Raw genomic sequence first — 18,615 nt, 5'->3', positions numbered from 1 at the left:
ACCAAAGGGGTAACAGAAAGGGCTTCCCTTTGGGTAACTCGTGCAGCCAGGATGTAGGCCCTGGCCTTGCCTGTTTCTTCTGGAGTTTTGAGACAGACAAAACATCTGAAAAACAATTGGGCTTATATCACCTTGTGGCCACACAATAAACTTCCTCTTTTAGCTGGGACAAGCAAAGTCCCGCTGACTTTGGTGGAAACACTGACAGTTGCTAGGTAAGAGGGACAATTCAAACTGATGAATTCCAGTTCCATGCGGTATTTTGTTATGTAATCTCCTCACACAAACGTTGACCACCGGGATGGCATGCCATGGCAGCACTCCATGGCCGTGACGTGGTAAGGATTTGAGGCTATTTCTTAGACTTAGAAGGAGTTGAAGTAATGAAAAATTCCAGGACACACAAATCTGAAAGCAATGCAAGGTCTGCGTGCACAAGGAGGGTGCTGCCTGGCAGACACCCAGGTGCCTCTCAGGGCTAGGTTTAGAAGAGTTTGTAGATTTTCTTTCTTTCTTTCCTTTGTTTCTGTTCATTTTTTCTTTACTGCCCATCAAAGGGTTAAAGAGGACCTTTAGTTACAAATTCCTTAACTGGTGAGCTTACCTTCTGGAGCTAGGCAGCTTAAAGAGCCTTTCTCCTTCATTGTTGCAAAGGGCTCTATCAATCTGCAAGTACTCAACAAAACTGCCCACACAGCAATTTTTGTCATGTTCAATCTAATTCGCAGGAATCTCAGTTTAAAATTCATATGAACAGCATGGAAGAAGAACACCCAGGTAGTAAGTTCCACTTTTCCCCTTCCAAATGATTTGAGCAATGGGCTCCTTCATTAACAGGAAGGAGAAAGAGGAGCTGAACATGTGAGGTTGGCACAGGCAATGTCTGGGAATTTCCAGGCGGCTCCAAAGTGAGAGGGGAAAGCCTGGGTCAGCCGGTCAGGCCTGGGACAGAGCACTGAGCACACACATTTGATCCCTCCTCACGCCAAGACATTAAAGCTCAGGGCTGGGGAAGGACCCTTGAAGGTTTACACACTTAGAGAGTAAAAGCAACAGGAGTTAGAGCAGGCTGGGTGGCTAGGGTGGAAATGGGGCAGACTGGCTATTTTTTAAGGACTGCAGAAGCAATACAGAGTTTTACAATATTCTGTCAGCTGACTCTTGTACATGTTCAAGACGCTCCATCACCCCCCAAAATTGCAGGTTTAAAGCCAAGGAAAGGAAAAAATTTGAAGGACAATATAGTTAAGCAAAACTAGGTACATTTTAAAAGAAACATTTAATAGAAAGAGAAGCCAAAGAGACAAAAGGCAGTTGTAGTTTGGAACAGAATGACAATGTCCCCAATGATGACTTTTGTACTTTAGAAAAATAGAATTATTCCTGACTTTGTGGTTCACATTTATTAAAAATAAATTCTAATTTTTCCATGATAAATATCTTTCTCATTTAAGGTTGAGATTACATTTTCAATTCACTGACAAAATACTGCATCTATCCTCACTTGCTGCTATATGACTTCGAGTCCACAGTACACACACTGCTCCCTGCAATCCTGAACAATAGTCCATGAAATGGGTGCTAGCATACCTGATAATTCTCTTGGTGGATTGTGGTGACTAAGACACCTCACCAGCAGGCTCTCTGAAGGTGACTCGGGTACAGGGCATACATTTTCTAAGCACAACAACTGTTCCAAGGCAGAGACGAGAGAGACTCTAGTTTAAGCCCTTGACACTTGTTTCCAGAACTTTTAAAAGCTTCTCAGGTGCCTAAGTATGGCTGTTCCAGAGCCCCAGTCTTACTCACTCTTGTAGCACAGTGAGCACTGTATGATTCCCGATGATAGCTCTCCCTCAGAGCTTAATATGTCCATGTGTAGGTTTAACTACAGAATTTTAGCACATTTTCATGCCTGTTTATAGACTGATCCATCCTTCCTTCATTCTCTCTACCCCATCTCTGTTGTGTCTTATACAAGGTCTCGAGCTGACCTCAAACCCAACTTGCTGTGTAGCAAAGTCTGCTCTGAAGTTCCTGATTCTCCTATCTCAGACTCACAAAGGGCTGGGATTACAGGCAGGCTCTGCCACACTCAGCCTTTTGTAGATTTTTTAATTTCTATTTTCTCCTATTAGAAAGACATAATTAATAGTTTCTTAAAGCAAAATCTAAAAGATATATAATTCTATACATCTCAAAGAATCTATGCATCTTTAAATGTCTAGGCACTATGTGTTAACTGTAATTATCTACTGATTAATTCAGTCTAAATCTTTCTTTCACCTAAAATTAAAATTTTTGTTTCTCACTTTAAATTTTGAGAGGCAAAAGTTCATCACTTTATATCTTAGTGATAAAAACTTGGAAGGGTTCATCTCTCATTACTCTATGGGGGGGGGGGGAGCTCTTTCTAGTAATGTTAAATAGCTCTTTTTCAATCTACTTACTCAATTTTACCCATTCATTTATTTCTTTGCATGAAGGTGAAACCATTTTCTGGCTTCCCAGAAGTAGACAAAAACAAAAAATTGTACTCATAATTTATATATGCAAAGGATGTAAATCTGCAACAGGAATAGTATATCAATTGTTCTCTCTCTCTCTCTCTCTCTCTCTCTCTCTCTCTCTCTCTCTCTCTCTCTGTGTGTGTGTGTGTGTGTGTGTGTGTGTGTGTGTGTTACACATGTATGCATGCCAAATAACCCCTTTCTTCCATAAGTTATCTTTGTTATGGTATTTTATCACAGCAATAGACAGTCCAGTTTATAAATCTTTTCTTGTTTTGTTTTTTTGTGAGACAGGGTTTCCTGGGGAGTCTGCCTGCCTCAGCCTCCCAGGGCTAGGATTAAAGGCATGCACTACCATGCCAGACCCAGTCTTTTAAGGATCATGCTTTTCATGTACAATTTAAGAAATCTTTGTCTCCCCTAAGGCTGTGAGATAATTATTCTGTCATCTTCTTGATGTATTAGTGATTTGCCTTTCCCATGTACATCTATGAGTCACCTGGAGCTCATTTTTATAAGGGATCAAAAGGATGATTTTAAAGGGATCAAACTCTACTTTTCTTCTATACTGGCTCTTCACTTGATCTAGCACTACTTCTTTATCTCTAAGACCTTCTCCTCAGTACACCAAAGTAACAGTGAGCTGAAAACTAGGTGATTACACATGCACATATATACATTCACACAATCACATCCACACACACAGAGTAGGTGCTTTGGGATTTTCTATTCTGTTTACCTCCTAGCTTCTGAACAGCAGCTGCACGTTTGTTTTTGAAGGACAATTCTTAGTTAGGTTTAATCTTTCCACTTTTGTGTTAGCTTTAATGAATTATATTTATCAAACACTATATGTATTGCACAGTTCTAGGTGCCAGGAATTCCAGGGATTATTTAATTTAACTTTTCCAGCAATTTTGAGTTAGATATTATCATCCTTGTTTCCGAGATTAGAGAATATGGGACTCAGAGCGCTACTTTTCCCTTTGGAATAGGAACTCTGATCTTTCTCATTCCATTATGGTAGTTATCATCATTTCCTTTAAAAAGTTTCATTCTTGATTTATTTGCTGTGTGGGTGTGTGTCCTTGTACTCAGACTATGGCAACCTATACAGGTTAAAGGGCAATTTGCAGGAAGTGGATTCCTTCCATCATGTGTGAGTTCTGAGGATTAAACTCAGGTCATCAGGCTTGATAGCAAGTACCTTTACTAGATCACCCTTATTACTGTTTCTGTTTGTTTGTTCGGTTTATTTTAGTACCTTTGCCAGATCACCCACATTACTATTTTTGTTTGTTTTGTTTTGAGACAGACTGTTCAGGTAATTCAGGCTGGTCTCTCATTTCCTCCACCCCCTGAGCACTGGAATTGCAGGCTGGCACAATGCTCACCTTATAGTTTGTAGAAAGCATTAGTAGAATGATACTGGTAGCATAGTTAAAGTTAGATCATATTTTTGCAATAACAGGTATAAAGAGGGCTTTTTTCTTTTAGTTTTTAATATACTTAGCAATTTGCAACTGGTAGAAACTTACAATGATGTCTAGCTTAAACCACTATTTTATTGCTGAGGAAAGAATTTCAGGGAATCACAGACATGCTTAAACTTCCAGAGGCAGCAGAGGCGAAGACAAGGTGGGAAGCCCATTCTTCTGCTCCTATTCCAGTGCTCGTTTTGGCACACTACAACTGTCTCTTACCATGCAATGGGAGTGTTGGGTCACTGGGCCTCCCCACTGGCTTCCAGGTTTACCTTGGTGCCAGATGCTTAAGAATGCCTGACTAGTGGGTGCCAGATTATCTTGGCTTTAATGAGCAAGGAAACTGGAACCAATCAGTAGAGCTGGAAGCAGATGAACAGGCCAGGGTCCAAACTTGGTTTAACAAGGTGCACTGAGACATCCATGAAGAAAGGAGAATTTCCAAAGCCTGGACCCCACAGAAATCAGGATAGCATGGTTTGAATGGAACATAGGAACAAGACTTAGAGAGGTGGGGCTGTCTCTCTACTTAATGTCTCCACTTACAGCCTTTCCTCAGAACAGGAGCGATTTGGCATGTATCCCAGAAGCCCACTCTCACGCCAGGGCCCTTACGTGGCTATTCAGTAATTTGGGCATTTTGAGTCAAGGTACAATTAAGTTTTTTAAAAAAGACATGTTAGAGTTGTTCCGTCACCAGGGCCCCAGATGAATGGAGAAGACATGTACTTTCTTCTGGGCTGACGGACCTACAGAACTTTCCATTGCTCCTCCCAGACTTGTCAAGGGCCCTGCTACTAAAATAAGGTTCGTCTGCAACTGAGTATTTGAGGTGTCTGTTATTTGCCTGAGGTCAGAATGCCCTCTGACACAAGAGACTTCAAGAGGGGAGAAAAAAAAAATCAGTGTTTCAAAATGGGGATTAGAAATGACTTCCCATGGAAGAGGCGTAGGAGGAACAGCACTTAAAGCACAGGGCATCATGATGTCAGAGACAAAGTCCAGAAGTGTATCTGAGCGGAAAACTGCCCTCAAGTGGAAATTTTCTCTTCCAAAATCTATTGAAGAGTGAATAAGGTTCTTTCCTCAATACAAAGAACAGATTTTATACATAGTTTCTGGTTAAATTAAATAGTATGTATAGGTCTTATTTTTTAAAAATATGTATGGTACATCTTCAACCGATGACAGATAAAACTTTCCTAATTAGATGTGAGTTGCCTCTCAGCACAGTATTTAAATTTTAAGACAGGCATCCAATTGAATAGTAACATTTTAAGATTCACTTCATGGAAATGAATAGAGCAGGGAGAAGAATAGCCTGTGGGCTAAGAGATTATGAAGGGTTCAAATCAGGCACTCTACCTGATACACAAATGTCAAAGGGCCTGGGTGGCCCATATCCGAGAATCATGACAAGGCCAATAGCTAAAATGTCAAGAAAAAAACAAAAACAAAAACAAAGGACACTCCAGGCAAAAACAGCCAGGAGGGTTGGTCAGCGGCTGAGACAGCCCTCAGGCTACCACACTGACTTTGAGTCATATTATTAGGCCCACTCTCAGAATTCCCTGGGGACAGGATGCTCAAGAACCGTTTATAAAGTAACACAGTATTTGAACACATATATCAAGTACTGATGTATCTGCACACAATCTATGCATGACCTCATGTAAAATCATCTCTAGGTACTTATAAAACCTAATATGATATAAATGCTTTGAAATAGTTATTTGGTTGCATCATTTAGAGAATAATGACAGGAGGAAAGTACATGTTCAATGTGGATTCAACGTTAAAAGTATCTTTTAAATCTGTATTGGATGAACTGCTGGACAAGATTATGACAATGCAGAGGCTGAGATACACAGATATCTAGTGATCCCCTTGTAGCTAGTATAAGCTCAGCCATACAGCAGTGCTGAGATATGGAAGACTAACTGGAAAACTTGACACCCATTCTGTAAATTAAGTTACAAGAGCCTGGGCCCACCTTTTTATCCTGTGTCAACAGAGCTTTGAGAGGGCACTGGGTATAGCTTCCAGGCATGGTAAAAGACACTGTTCATGGTGGTAGGAGCACAAGGGAATGTGGTTTCTTTCCAGCTGCTGATGTAGCAGAGGATGCTGTAGACCCAGTGTTTTACCACATAGTGCAACAGATGACCTGTTTCTTTGACACTGCCAAGGCAGTATGCTAACAAGGCAATTCATTTATTGTGGTTTGTAGAGCAGGCACAGGCACAGGAACATTCTTCTCTAAAAAGAATGAGCCACTCTAGTGATACTCTTCCTAGAAGGGGTCAAGTCCTGAGATGGACTTTTCACAAAAGTACCTAAGGTCTTTTTAGATGTTCTTAGGTCTAGACTGTTAAGGGGACGATATCAAGGTGTGGGTGCTCACAGTGTGGGAGTGGATAGAGGTCTAACTGGACCTAGAGTTGATGAAGGGAACAGGAGCCACTGCCATCTTTAACCATCTCCAGTTGTGCTTGAAATACTGAGCAAAGGTTATGGGACCACTGTCCGGGCCACTGATTGTCTTTATTTTGATGGTCCCAATACTGGCAAAAAGACCCAAAGCATGTGCATCAAGGCTACAGCCAGCTTTCTGCAGCAGAGCTGTGGGATGAAAGGGAGAGCCCAGTTCACCACGTGGACATATCGTAAGTACATTAATGAGTTAAGTCTATGCCAGCTGACAGAGCCCTTAGTTTACTAAACATGGAGGTGGAAGCTGGCAAGATGCTATTGTTTTGATAGGGGCTGTAATGGCCCATTTTAATCTTTTGAAATTAAATTTCAACTAATGGCTAGAAAAATATACCAGGATAAATTATGCGTTTTTAAAATTTCTAATCACAGAGTAGGCAATGGATTCAGGTTTAAATCTTCATCTTAGTTGTTCTAGTGGTTACAAAACAATGAAGGGTATCACACTTTTTATTGTAAAAATGATCTTTTCATCATTTGCACCTTCTGTGAGCATTTTTTCATATGCCTGTATATCCTATTTCCATTTCTTCTTTTGTAAAAGATTTCATGATTCCAATCTGTTAAATGAATTTGGAGGCCAAATTTAAAAGAATTTCTTGTAGAGTCAGTTAATATTCAAGGTGTTCAGAAAATAAACTCATGAAACGGATTTCTAGTGTTCTAAATATTTATCAAATAAGCAACTATTTCCTATAGAAAGATGAGATAGACATTCATTTATTATAGTGTGTGCAAAGTCAGACAGCAGAGCATGGCTGGCAAAACTGTCAGCTTCTTACAACACAATCTGTGTGGCCGGCATCACAGCTAGTAACTAGTGTGCCTTATGATCTGTGACATAGTGGTATTCATTGTTAAGCTGACACTAGCCAAACTCCTAGCAAAGGAGCCTGGACCATGGGCTAGATTTACAGAGTATGTTTTAGGCCTCAGTTTAGTAATACTCTCAAGGACTTTTTGTTTTGGACTAAGTATAAAATCTTAATAAACTAAAAAAGGAAGAGGTAATGGTTAAATCTCCCATTTGTATTTTATTTTCCAGAATACTGTTTTTATATTTATTTTTTAAAAATTTAAAAACCACTGTACTTTGCACAGAAAAAAAAACCATATCTTATATTAAGAAGCATGATTTGCATTTTCTAGCTGTAAATGCTGTTTATTAGATAAGCTTAGTAGAGCAGATAGTAGCTGTGTGGCTTACATTTTCTGTAATTTTACTGAACTTCTGATCTGTTTATAGTATCATTTCTTGAGAAAGGTATATAAAATTAACCCACAGCAATAAAATCAACTCATCTTTGTATTTCTGTTAAGTTTTGCTTTATATATTTTGAAATAAATTATTGGTAAATATGTTTAGCATTATTATATTTTCGTGAATTGGCCATTTGGGATCATAATTTAGTGAGTCTTTATATTCAGTAATGCTTAGTGCATTAAGACCCATTTGATCTAGCCAAGATTGAGCTATCAGAGGCTCTTACAGAGTAAGACTGAGTATTCATCATCATCCCCAAAGAGTAAGCAAACTAAATGTGTGTGTATTACATGTACTTTTATCTTAAAAATGTATTTCTAAGAGCATCTATATATTTTTCTTATATATATATATATTGATGATTTATAAAACTACTTTTATGATAACTATTTTTAAAAATAAAATATCTTTTAGAAAAGATTTATTAGTTTTTAAAATTCTATGTACATATGCATGTCTGTCTGTGGGAATGTATAAATGGTGTTTACAGGATCCTGTGGCAATCACCCCTCTGGAACTGAGGTTAAGCACTGGTAAGCTGTATGACAAAGCTGCTGGGAAATGAACCTGGGTCCTCTCGAAGACCAGCACATGCTCTTTACCCTGAACCAACTCTTTAGCCCCCAAGACAACTTTTTGTCTTTCTTTTTAAAATTTTAAGTTTCAAACTTATGTCTTAAAATGTATATAAAAGTACAAGTAGACAAACTTCTGATATACCTGTATACTACGGAAATTCTGTTTAGCTTGATGTTGATGACTTGTCCGAAAGACTGTAGTTGAACTTCATATTGTGAAAATGTTCAAACAAAAGGAGAGCCTTGTATCTATAAGACTTTATAAACAATTATGCTGTCAAATGAGAAAGCTTTTAAATTTGCCTAAAGATACACTTCAGCTCCTGAATTTCCTTCCATGTCCTCCTCTAATTGGGCAACAGCATTAGAGATAATAAACAAAATAACCCCAAACAACTACTACTAACTCACTTTAAAATGTAAAGAAATGTTGCTGCAGGGGAATGATACTTGAACCCTCAACTGCCTACAATTTTCTTATAAATCCAACACATTATTTTAAAAAGAGGGTGAAGGAAGAATGGACAAAGGTGTACAATTCAAACACAAATGGTTGGAGTATCTATAGCAATTGTAGATAGTGGAGATAAAAGAGCCATTGCAGAAGAGTCAGCTTCCTGAAAGCTATGAGGTGACTGGTTTCTGTCCACTCTCATTGTTGCCCTTGGGCTAAGGTGTCTGACTTATCCACACTGTCTTTACTGTTATTTATCAAATACTTCTCAACAGTGAAGAGAACATGTGTTTCTCAGGTATACATGGGATATTTACCAAGGAAAAAAACCCTGATATATCATCAAGCTTCAAACCATCATGTAGAGCTAGGTACATTCTCTGCCCAAAGTAGACTTAAGTTAGCTCTTCCTTAGTTGGAATGACAAGGATACAGGCAAGAACAGAAGACAAAATGAAAGACATGCTATGAGTCTCTGGGAAGGGGCACGAAGAGAGAAAAGCATTTAGGGTATCCAGTGACTTACATAAGAAAGCCCTGGGGATGAGGTGTACGAAATCCATCATGCTAGAAAAAGAGACAGAACAATCATAAGACAGAATTCAGTTAGCCTGTCAGTAGTGTCAAGACATGACACATGAGTTTAAAAATGGGGATGAAACAAGGGAAGACTATGTCAATTCCAAAGAAACATTTAGTTTAGGACAGAAAATAAAGGAGTCTTATAGAACAGGATTTAAACCTATAAGCAACACAAACTTATAGATAATAAAAAGAAGAATAAAGACAGCAAGTCAAAACAACAAAAACAAGACAGACAAAAACAACAGCAAGAAGAAGGGCAATACTGTAAGACTGCCTAATGAGGTCTGGCAACACTGAACAGTTTTAAAGTTCGGATTTTTAAAGTTCATGATACTTGAGATGTACATATACTTGAGAAGTGAAGGAGGGACACCTACTAAAAAGGCCCCAGCAATAGTCCTGAGAAGAAAAGGTAGGCAACATGATTCCAGGGTGTGTTTGTTCACTTCACACCCCATCAGCCCTTCTTCTCCTCCCAGTACCCATCACACAAGTTCTTCTCATTCCACCTTGCCCTTCTCTTTTGAGGAGAAGCCCCCTATGTCCCTATGTGTCATACCCCCCCCAAACCCCATTATCTCCCCACAATTCTTCACAGATCTTGAAAGAACAATTCTCAACTTTGTTTTGGAAAACAAAAAGCCCAAGATAGTTAAAATTATCCTGTACAATAAAAGAACTTCTGGAGGTATAACTATCCCTGACTTCAAGCTGCACTACTATTAAGTAATAAAAATCTGCAAGATATTGGTATAGCAACAGACAAATGGATCAGTGGGATCAAATCGAAGACCCACACTCCTATGGACACTTGATTTTTGACAAAGAAGCCAAAACCATACAATGGAAAGCAGAGAGCATCTTCAACAAATGGTGTTGGTCTAACTGGATGTCTGCATGTAGAAGAATGCAAATAGATCCATACTTAACAACCTTCACAAAACTCAAGTCCAAATGGATCAAAGACTTCAATTTAAAGCCAGATTCACTAAATCTAATCTAAGAGAAAGTTGGAGAATAGCCTTGAATACACTGGTACAGGAGACAACTCCCTGAACAGAACATCAATGGCTCAGGCACTAAGGCCAAGAATTAATAAATGGAGCCTCATAAAAATGAAAAATCAAAGACATCCTACAGATTGGACAAGATCTTTCCTAACCCTATATCTGACAGAGGGCTAATATCTAAAATATACAAAGAACTCAAGACAGTCACCAATAATCCAAATAACCAAAATAAAAACGAGGTACATAGCTAAACAGAGAACTCTCAATAGAGCAATCTCAAATGGCCAAGAAGCATCTAAAGAAATGTTCATCATCCTTAGTTACCAGGAAAATGTAAATCAAAACAACTCTGAGATTCTACCTTACACCCATTAGAATGGCTAAGATAAAAAAACCTCACAGAACAGCACATGCTGGCGAGGTTATAGAGCTGGTGGGAGTTGCAAACTTGTACAACCACTCTAGAAATCAAATTAACAATTTCTCAGGAGATTGAGAATAGTTCTACCTTAAAACCCAAGTAGACACCAAATAGTCAAGAATCACCAAGTAGACAACCTCCAGACATCTTGAGGGATTATTTAGTCTCTGGACATGCCTTTGAAGAAACAGTATTGATTAGGCTAATTGAGCTGGGAAGACACATAGTCAAGTGGACAGTTTCACTCTTTGGGCCTGCATCACGAACTGTATAAAAAGGAGAAGTTAGCTAAGCACAAGCATTGGATGCCTTTTGTTTCCTGACTGTAGACGTGATGTGACCACCTGTCTTCAGCTCCTGCTGCCCTGACAGCCTCCATGGTACACTGTGCCCTTGAGCCGTAAACTGAGATAAACCAGAGTTTCTCCCCAGAGTTGCTTTTGTCAGGGTATTTTATTACAGTGATAGGAAAATAAATTAAGACATCTAGGCAGTCAGAAAGTCTTGGCAGGAGAGAGATACCTTGAAAGCAGAGCAACACTGTACTCTTTGGAGGTATACATGCTGGAAGACATCCATTTCCCCATCTTTTACCAAGGTAGGAGGAGGGCCCTTCTACCTTGAGGTAATGATTCAAATGGGGCGGGGGGCAGGTCAGGTAGATAGTCCAGGTAAAGGGTTGAGCACTTGGGTTTGGGATTTCATGCTTTAGAGATAAAAGGAGCCAGGAGGAGACAAAAAAGATGTGACTATATGTACCCAGATGGATATTCTGTTAGATCCTTGCTTAGCCATGGATAAAAATATAAATTCTAATTTCCTTCCATAAAGCATCAAAAATAAGTAATTTGGATTTGTTCACTTATTTTTCTCATTCATTCATTCATTCATCTTTGCTCTGTGGTTTTTACATCTTCACAAATCTGTGCAACTATCAACCATGTAGTTCCAGAACTCTTTCATCACTCTAAAAAGAAGCCCAAGTTCATTAGCAGCTGTTCACCTCTCCTGCTCATTCAATCCTAAGACCTGGCAATGATAGCCCTGCCATGTTCAATGACAGAACAAATACTAGAGAATTCAAATTACAAAACAAGATGCTGTAGAATCACAGGGTTCCAGAATCAACTAAAGCTAAAGGCCCTGCCTGACAGTTTGCTAAAAGACCCATCCATCTGACAGCTTGGTCTTTCACACTTATGAAAAAACAGTAACCGAGCAGAATGGGCACATATTATTCAGTTCCTGATTTTTCAGGTAAAGACAAACTTTTTCAGGACAGCTTACAAGCCAGGGAGCCATACACTTTAGACCTAACAGAGACAGGAAGATGCTGAAGACATGTGAATGGACTCACAGTTTATCAGCTGAGATGTGATTCAGAAGATAAGCGATGGCTTTTGTTTAGAAAGATTTTCACATGAAACACTGTATTTGTGCTCAGGGCACCGAGGAGCATTAACAAGACTAACAAATGGAAAACTGCAGAAAGAACAGTATTTCTGGTTGTTTTAGGAGAAGATTTTCTAAGAGACACACAATCTCATGGCAGAACAGGCTGCCTTTAAAGTAACGAGTTCAAATGCAATCTGGATATTCAATAAAATGAATGCTGCAAGAGTTATTAAGAAAGCAGAGGGTGAGCTTACAACTGTGGTATTCCCAGACTAATGTGAGGTCAACTGTGAGGTGTATTGCAAGCAATCTGTTATAATCATAAAACACGGAACTGGGATTTGCTGTTTTTAGATTCTGTGATATCATTACAATACCACTTTTTATTAAATATTTTCTTACGCAACGTGAAAGGATACACGTTGTTGGGGAGTGCTCATTCCCCTTAGTTGTGTTTGGGGCTAAAAGGGAGAATCCCGGAAGAGATGAATGGTAGAAGCTCTGCTTTGGAAGGAAGGTTGGGACACAGTTCCTCCTCCTTTCAGTTAATTTCAACACTTTACACAATTAGTTGTCTGTATCTTGCACCTGAGAGGAAAAACCTGGGTGCACCCTGGAACTCTATGGAAGGAAGTGTGGGCATCAGAAGGCTCTATCTGTAGAGTTGATTTTTCACATAATAGCCATTAAGATGATTTCTGTGAGACCAAAGAAAAACATACCTTTAATACAGTATTTTATTTAAATAAAGACAGATTATGTAAATATGACCAGTAAACATTACTTGCTTTATAAAACAGTAAATATTTTCCTCTAAGTAGGAACTGACATGAACTGGTAACTAATGGAACCTGAACTTAGCCAACGCTATCCCAATCCAAACTGGACTTGCCCATTTGCTTTTCATCTGCCTGGATAAATGATTCTGGCAGAACCAGCTGTCCCAATGGCCAACTGTGGAAGTGCCACCATAAAAATGCTTGACTGACTACCTCGGCCTTTCCTAAGACTTCCATGGTTCCTTCCTTTTGCTGCTGCCCTGCCAAATGCACAGATGTCAACTATCTCTCTGGAATACAAGAATCTCAAGTCCTGATCACCTGGTGCAGCAGGGATTTCTGGCACCTCATAATTTTTTATGACAAAGTATTACCTATTACCGTACTATAAAATCTGGACAGTAGAGCAGAGAGGAAAATGACCTGTGATCCCCTCATCCTAGGAGGCTCACTCTCTATACTGGGTATGCCACTTGTCTTCCCTCAGGGCTTTCTTGTTATAGTTTTATGACATCATCTACTCAGTTTATTTATTCTCTTGGCCTTTAAAAATAGGTTAACAGTGATTCATATAAATGCATATCATGAGACAGGCAACTCCATGTCCCAAACAGCATATTCTCCTGACTTTCCAATTTGTACCTGTCGATGGTCCACCCCAATCCAAGATGAAGCACCTTTGTCCTTTTCCCTTCTACCACCTGTCTTCACAGATTCTCCTCTTCCTCATCTCTGTTATCTCACCCTCCATGGACCTCGCTCATAATCTGCAGTTCAGGTCTGTATGCCTACACCCCTAAAGTTTCTCTGGCATTTTCTTTCCTTCTTTCTTTTTTTCTTTTTCTTTTTTTTTTCCTTGTCTCATTTATTTGTAAAATCAGCATAGGACACTGGTCATCTGCAATAGTGTGTAGGTGGGTGTGTCACTGCAGTCCATCTGTCCTCACTTTGGCATGAGCCTTTCCTATGGAGCCTTCACAGGGGTCTGGGCACCTTTGGGAGCCTGAGATAAAGCTGAAACCTGGGCCTTAGCTGGATCTTTGCTTTTTTTTTTTTTTAACTTTATTTTAGAAAACAAAGATAAATGTACAAATTTTCACCATTTTTGCATAAAAGTATACGGATACATTTTTAAGGTTGTAATTAAGTATTTGTGGATATATATATATATATATATATATATATATATATATATATATACACATACATACACATATGTATATATGTAACAACAATATAGGAAAAGAGGCTATTAATTTGAGAGGATAGGAGAGAGACTAGGAGGGGCTGTAGGGAGGAAAGGGGGATATGATACAGTTCTATTTTAATTAAAATATATTCTTTTTTTTTTTTTTTTTGAACTTCACACAGTCTGTGAGTTGTTTCTGGGGTGTTCAGAGCTTTCTGGGGTTAGTATCCCATTATCAGTGACTGCATATTATGTCTGTTCTTTTGTGACTGGGTTACCTCACTCAGGATGATATTCTCTAGATGCATCCATTTTTTAAAAGAATTTTGTTAAGTCATTGTTTCTGATAGCTGAGTAGTACTCCATTGTGTAAATGTACCACAATTTTTGTATCCATTCATCTACTGAAGGACATCTGGGTTCTTTCCAGCTTCTGGCTATTATAAATAGAACTGCAATGAACATTGTGGTGCATGCGTCTTTGTTGTATATTGGAGTGTCTCTGGGATATACGCCCAGAAGTGGAATAACTGGGTCTTCAGGTAGTACTATGTCCATTTTTCTGAGGAACCGCCAGACTGATTTCCAGAGAGGTTGTATCAGTTTACAACCCCACCAACAGTGGAGAAGTGTTCCTCTTTCTCCACATCCTTGCCAGCATCTGTTGTCATCTGAGTTTTGGATCTTGGCCAATCTGACTGGTGTGAGATGGAATCTCAGTGTTGTTTTGATTTGCATTTCCCTGATGGCTAAGGATGTTGAGCACTTCCTTAGATGCTTCTCAGCCATTCGATATTCGATTGAGAACTTTTTGTTTAAGTCTGTACCCCATTTTTTAATAGGGTTGTTTAATTCTCTGGTGCCTAGCTTTTTGAGTTCTTTGTATACCTTGGATATTATCTTTGGCCTCTGCCTTGGTTTGAACCTTGGGCTTTGGTTGGCAGAGCCTACAACCCTTGGCCATGTAGCTTCGAATCCCAAGCTTGGGTTGAGCGACGGAAAACAGACGGCTGAGTTTGCAGCTGGGGCCCTTTGGCATCTTGGGCTTGATGGCCTGAGGCTTCACAAGGGCCTTGATGGCCTCTGTGCGTGCGCTCACTGCCTTTGCATTGTTGGCCTGCATCTTCTTCAGGCCTTTCTGCTTGTGCTTCTCGGCAAAACCCATGTTCCTCAGGAACTTGGGGTCAACCCCCTTAAGAGATTCCTATCTTTGTGACCGAGGTTTCTTGATGCCATTCCTGTGCCATTTTTGGGACTGGTTGTGTGTGGTGTGGTTCTTGGACTTGTCCATGTCTGCACGGTAACCCGAGGCTCCTGCAGCGCCCGGGACCGGAAGAGAGAGAGGAAGGAAAAGGCCTGCAGTGCAGCACAGGAAACAGGGCCAACGCTGCCGGAAGGTCCAATGGCTCTCTGGCATTTTCTTGGCTTACTTCTCCTTTCCCTTTTGTCTTTTGATAACTTATTTCCCTCACTGAGGCTAAATTCCTGCAGAATAATGTCTATGTGGTTTTCTATGGTCTGACAAATAAAGAACATTATTTGCTGCTAATCTGTTTTTCTTGCAGTATGCTTTCCTCATTTTCTCCATGAAACCTTTGCCCACACACTTGCATACTAGACATCAAGTGGCTCTGCAGAGTGAGTGAGTTAGGTCATATGCTAGCTCCCTGCTCTCCTGTAAGTCCAAGAGTTTGAGGCTAGCAGAGATAGAGAAACAGGTATTAGACTTCTGCTCTAAACAACTTAAAACTAGAGAGAATAAACAAAGCAGTTGTTTTCAACGGCTAACAGAGAGGAGCTGAAACCCCAGGCCTCTGGGACACTGTTCATATTGGTGTTTTGGAGAGTAGGGTCTGCAGAGAGTACAGGCTTGCTCAAGCCTCTGTGCACAACAGAGCATGCTCAGAATGTAAAGTGTTAGTCAAAGATTGCTCTTTGTAAACAGGCTGCTCTAATTTTAGATTATGGAAACATATACTGAGAGTACTGTTCTGAGCATACAGCTCAGTAACAGAGCATTGCCAGGTGTGCATGAGCCTTATCCACAGGATTATTTTGGAGGGTGGGTGAAGAGAACGCCTACTAAAAGAAGTTTCAGGCAGCATGTTCTGTCTCTTAGTTTATGCCTGCTAATCATCCCTATTTATTGCAACAGAGAAGGAAACATAGAGGTTTGCACCAGAGGAAGATGAGGGGTGAATACTTGGAAGGTGGGCTACCAATGCTCTGTGGCAGACTAAAATAAAAAGATGTGCATGCCTCTCTGATACACCATCAAAGGTCATTTTAGGCTAAAGTAATCTTCAAGAATAATCAATGTCACAATAGTAACCAAGGCACTCCTGAAGAAAAGAGCCAGACACACCTAGAAAATGTACCTGAAGGGATGGAAGAAACTGTTAGTTTTTTTTTCTCTCTCTCTCTCTCACCACCCACAGGTTCTTAGACAATCAGCTGCTGCTATTCTTTCTACTACAATTGTCCATTACTGTGACCCTGACTTTTCAAAAGGCACTCACAATTTCTCTCTCTCTCTCTCTCTCTCTCTCTCTCTCTCTCTCTCTCTCTATCTATCTATCTATCTATCTCTCTTACACACACACATACACACTCTCTCTCTCTCTTTCTCTCTCTCTCTCTCTCTCTCTCTCTCTCTCTCTCTCTCTCTCTCTCTCTCTCACTCTCTCAAAGATGTATCTTATGTATGTGAGTATGCTGTCATTGTCTTCAGACACACCAGAAGAGGGTATCAGATTCCATTACAGATGGTTGTGAGCCACCATGTGGTTGCTGGGATTTGAACTCAGGACCTCTGGAAAAGCAATCAGTGCATTTAACTGCTGAGTCATCTCTCCAGCCCTCACAACCCTTTTAACAAACAAAGAGCTATAGGAAGTAGAGGGGCTTCTGCATTCTGCAGGTCAGGCATAGACAACCATGTCTCAGGAGGCAGTGCCTGTTGCTGTCCCACTGTACAGCATGTCTTGAGAAAGCCCACTCCATGCTGAACTTGAAGGAAACATCCGTCTTTCTTGGGTAGAGCCCATAGAGGTCTTCGTACTATCCCTCATACCCAAGCTAACAGGAGGGCCAAGGCCTAGAAGTAGCTCTTGTGCTATCATGAGAACCTCTTCTAAGACCCACAGATGGCTAGTAAGAGGACATTTCTCATCCTCTCCCACACCAGAGCCTCCATGGGAACTCAACTTTTAGCTTGTATAGCCAATTTCAGGAATGAAGCAAACCCACTCTTGTCCATTAGGCTGCTGAAACAGAACAAGGAAGCCTGACATAGTAAACAGCATGTGGGTGTGTAGGTTGCCTACTGCACAGAACAGCAGAGGAATTTCTATCCTACCGTCAGTGAGCTGCCTGCAGGAAAGGGCATCATCAAGGTCTCGAGCAGTTGATGGGTCAATGGTGAAGATACAGTCTTGTCTAGAAAAGATGGAAAACAGAATGTTTAAAAAAAGTTTGTTTTATACATAAGGAGAGAGATATGTGAGGGTTACAGGAGAGACAGAGATGTGATCATTATTTTTTTTTCCTCTCTGTGACTTGACCCCAACTTCCCCTTTCCCCGAGAGAGAACAGGTGTCATCAGGCAGCAGGGAGATTTGATCTTTGGCCTCCCTGTCCATGAGGTATATGGGAGCAGGTTCTTCAAGGATCAGCTACAGATATGTTCCTTCACCCTCTCTCATCCAGCTAAACGGAGTATGCCAAAGAATGTTACATGACATCTGAGATAGGGACAGGTCCCAGGAATGGGTTATTTTAAAAAATGGGGCTATATAGTTAACCCACCTAAGCGTAATATAATTCTATCCAGAAACAGACCAGATCACAGATCCCCAGGACAGCCAATGTCCTCACTCAGAACCCATACAAAAGGTTGAATGTGGTGCATACAACTCCAACACTTCTGTGGCAATTGGAGATAAAAGAACTGCCCAGAAGCTCATGGGTCATACTGACTCATAATGGCCTGGGATGCACAATATGACAGAAACAAAATGAGAGACTCTGCTTCAACAAGGTAGAAGGGAAGGATCCACTCCTGAATTGTCCTATGACTTCTACACATACACTACAGCAAGCTGAAGGCATCATGTACTTCAGACACAGGACTAAGAGGACCTGAGCTGGATCTGACTGGGAAACCTCTTCTCTGGGAACTAGCTCTCATCATACCAGAAGGTATTATGCAAGTTTCCAAAGGAGAGAAGCAACCAACAGTCCTACTCAGCTATAATGCTTATAAACAACAATGAACACCATGGCACAATAACCCTAAGGGTGCAGCAGTGGCATGTATATCTTTATGGTAATTCAGAGTTCTCTGAGCATAGAGCCTACTCAACAAGAGAGGAATCATGCCTGGAATTGGAAACCTAAATACCAAGGGGTAGTAAAGTAAGTCAGGATCTACTAAACTAGCACAATCCCTAAC

The 18,615-nt window shown here is 40.2% G+C and overlaps 1 protein-coding gene across 3 annotated transcripts in view; it reads right to left on the bottom strand.

The window, feature by feature from the left end:
* DIS3L2 (DIS3 like 3'-5' exoribonuclease 2) overlaps positions 1-18,615 on the bottom strand; it is a 311,663-nt gene that overhangs the window by 89,356 nt on the left and 203,692 nt on the right. For all 3 annotated transcript variants that reach the window (XM_080933037.1, XM_080933039.1, XM_080933038.1), the window contains one exon: positions 17,521-17,600. In XM_080933037.1, the coding sequence (XP_080789163.1) occupies positions 17,521-17,600 (80 nt within the window). The remainder of the gene's footprint in view (positions 1-17,520; positions 17,601-18,615) is intronic.

The sequence above is a fragment of the Micromys minutus genome (genome assembly GCF_963924665.1).
Source record: "Micromys minutus genome assembly, chromosome: 19".
NCBI classification, from domain to species: domain Eukaryota; kingdom Metazoa; phylum Chordata; class Mammalia; order Rodentia; family Muridae; genus Micromys; species Micromys minutus.
This window is presented reverse-complemented; position numbering and strand designations above follow the sequence as displayed.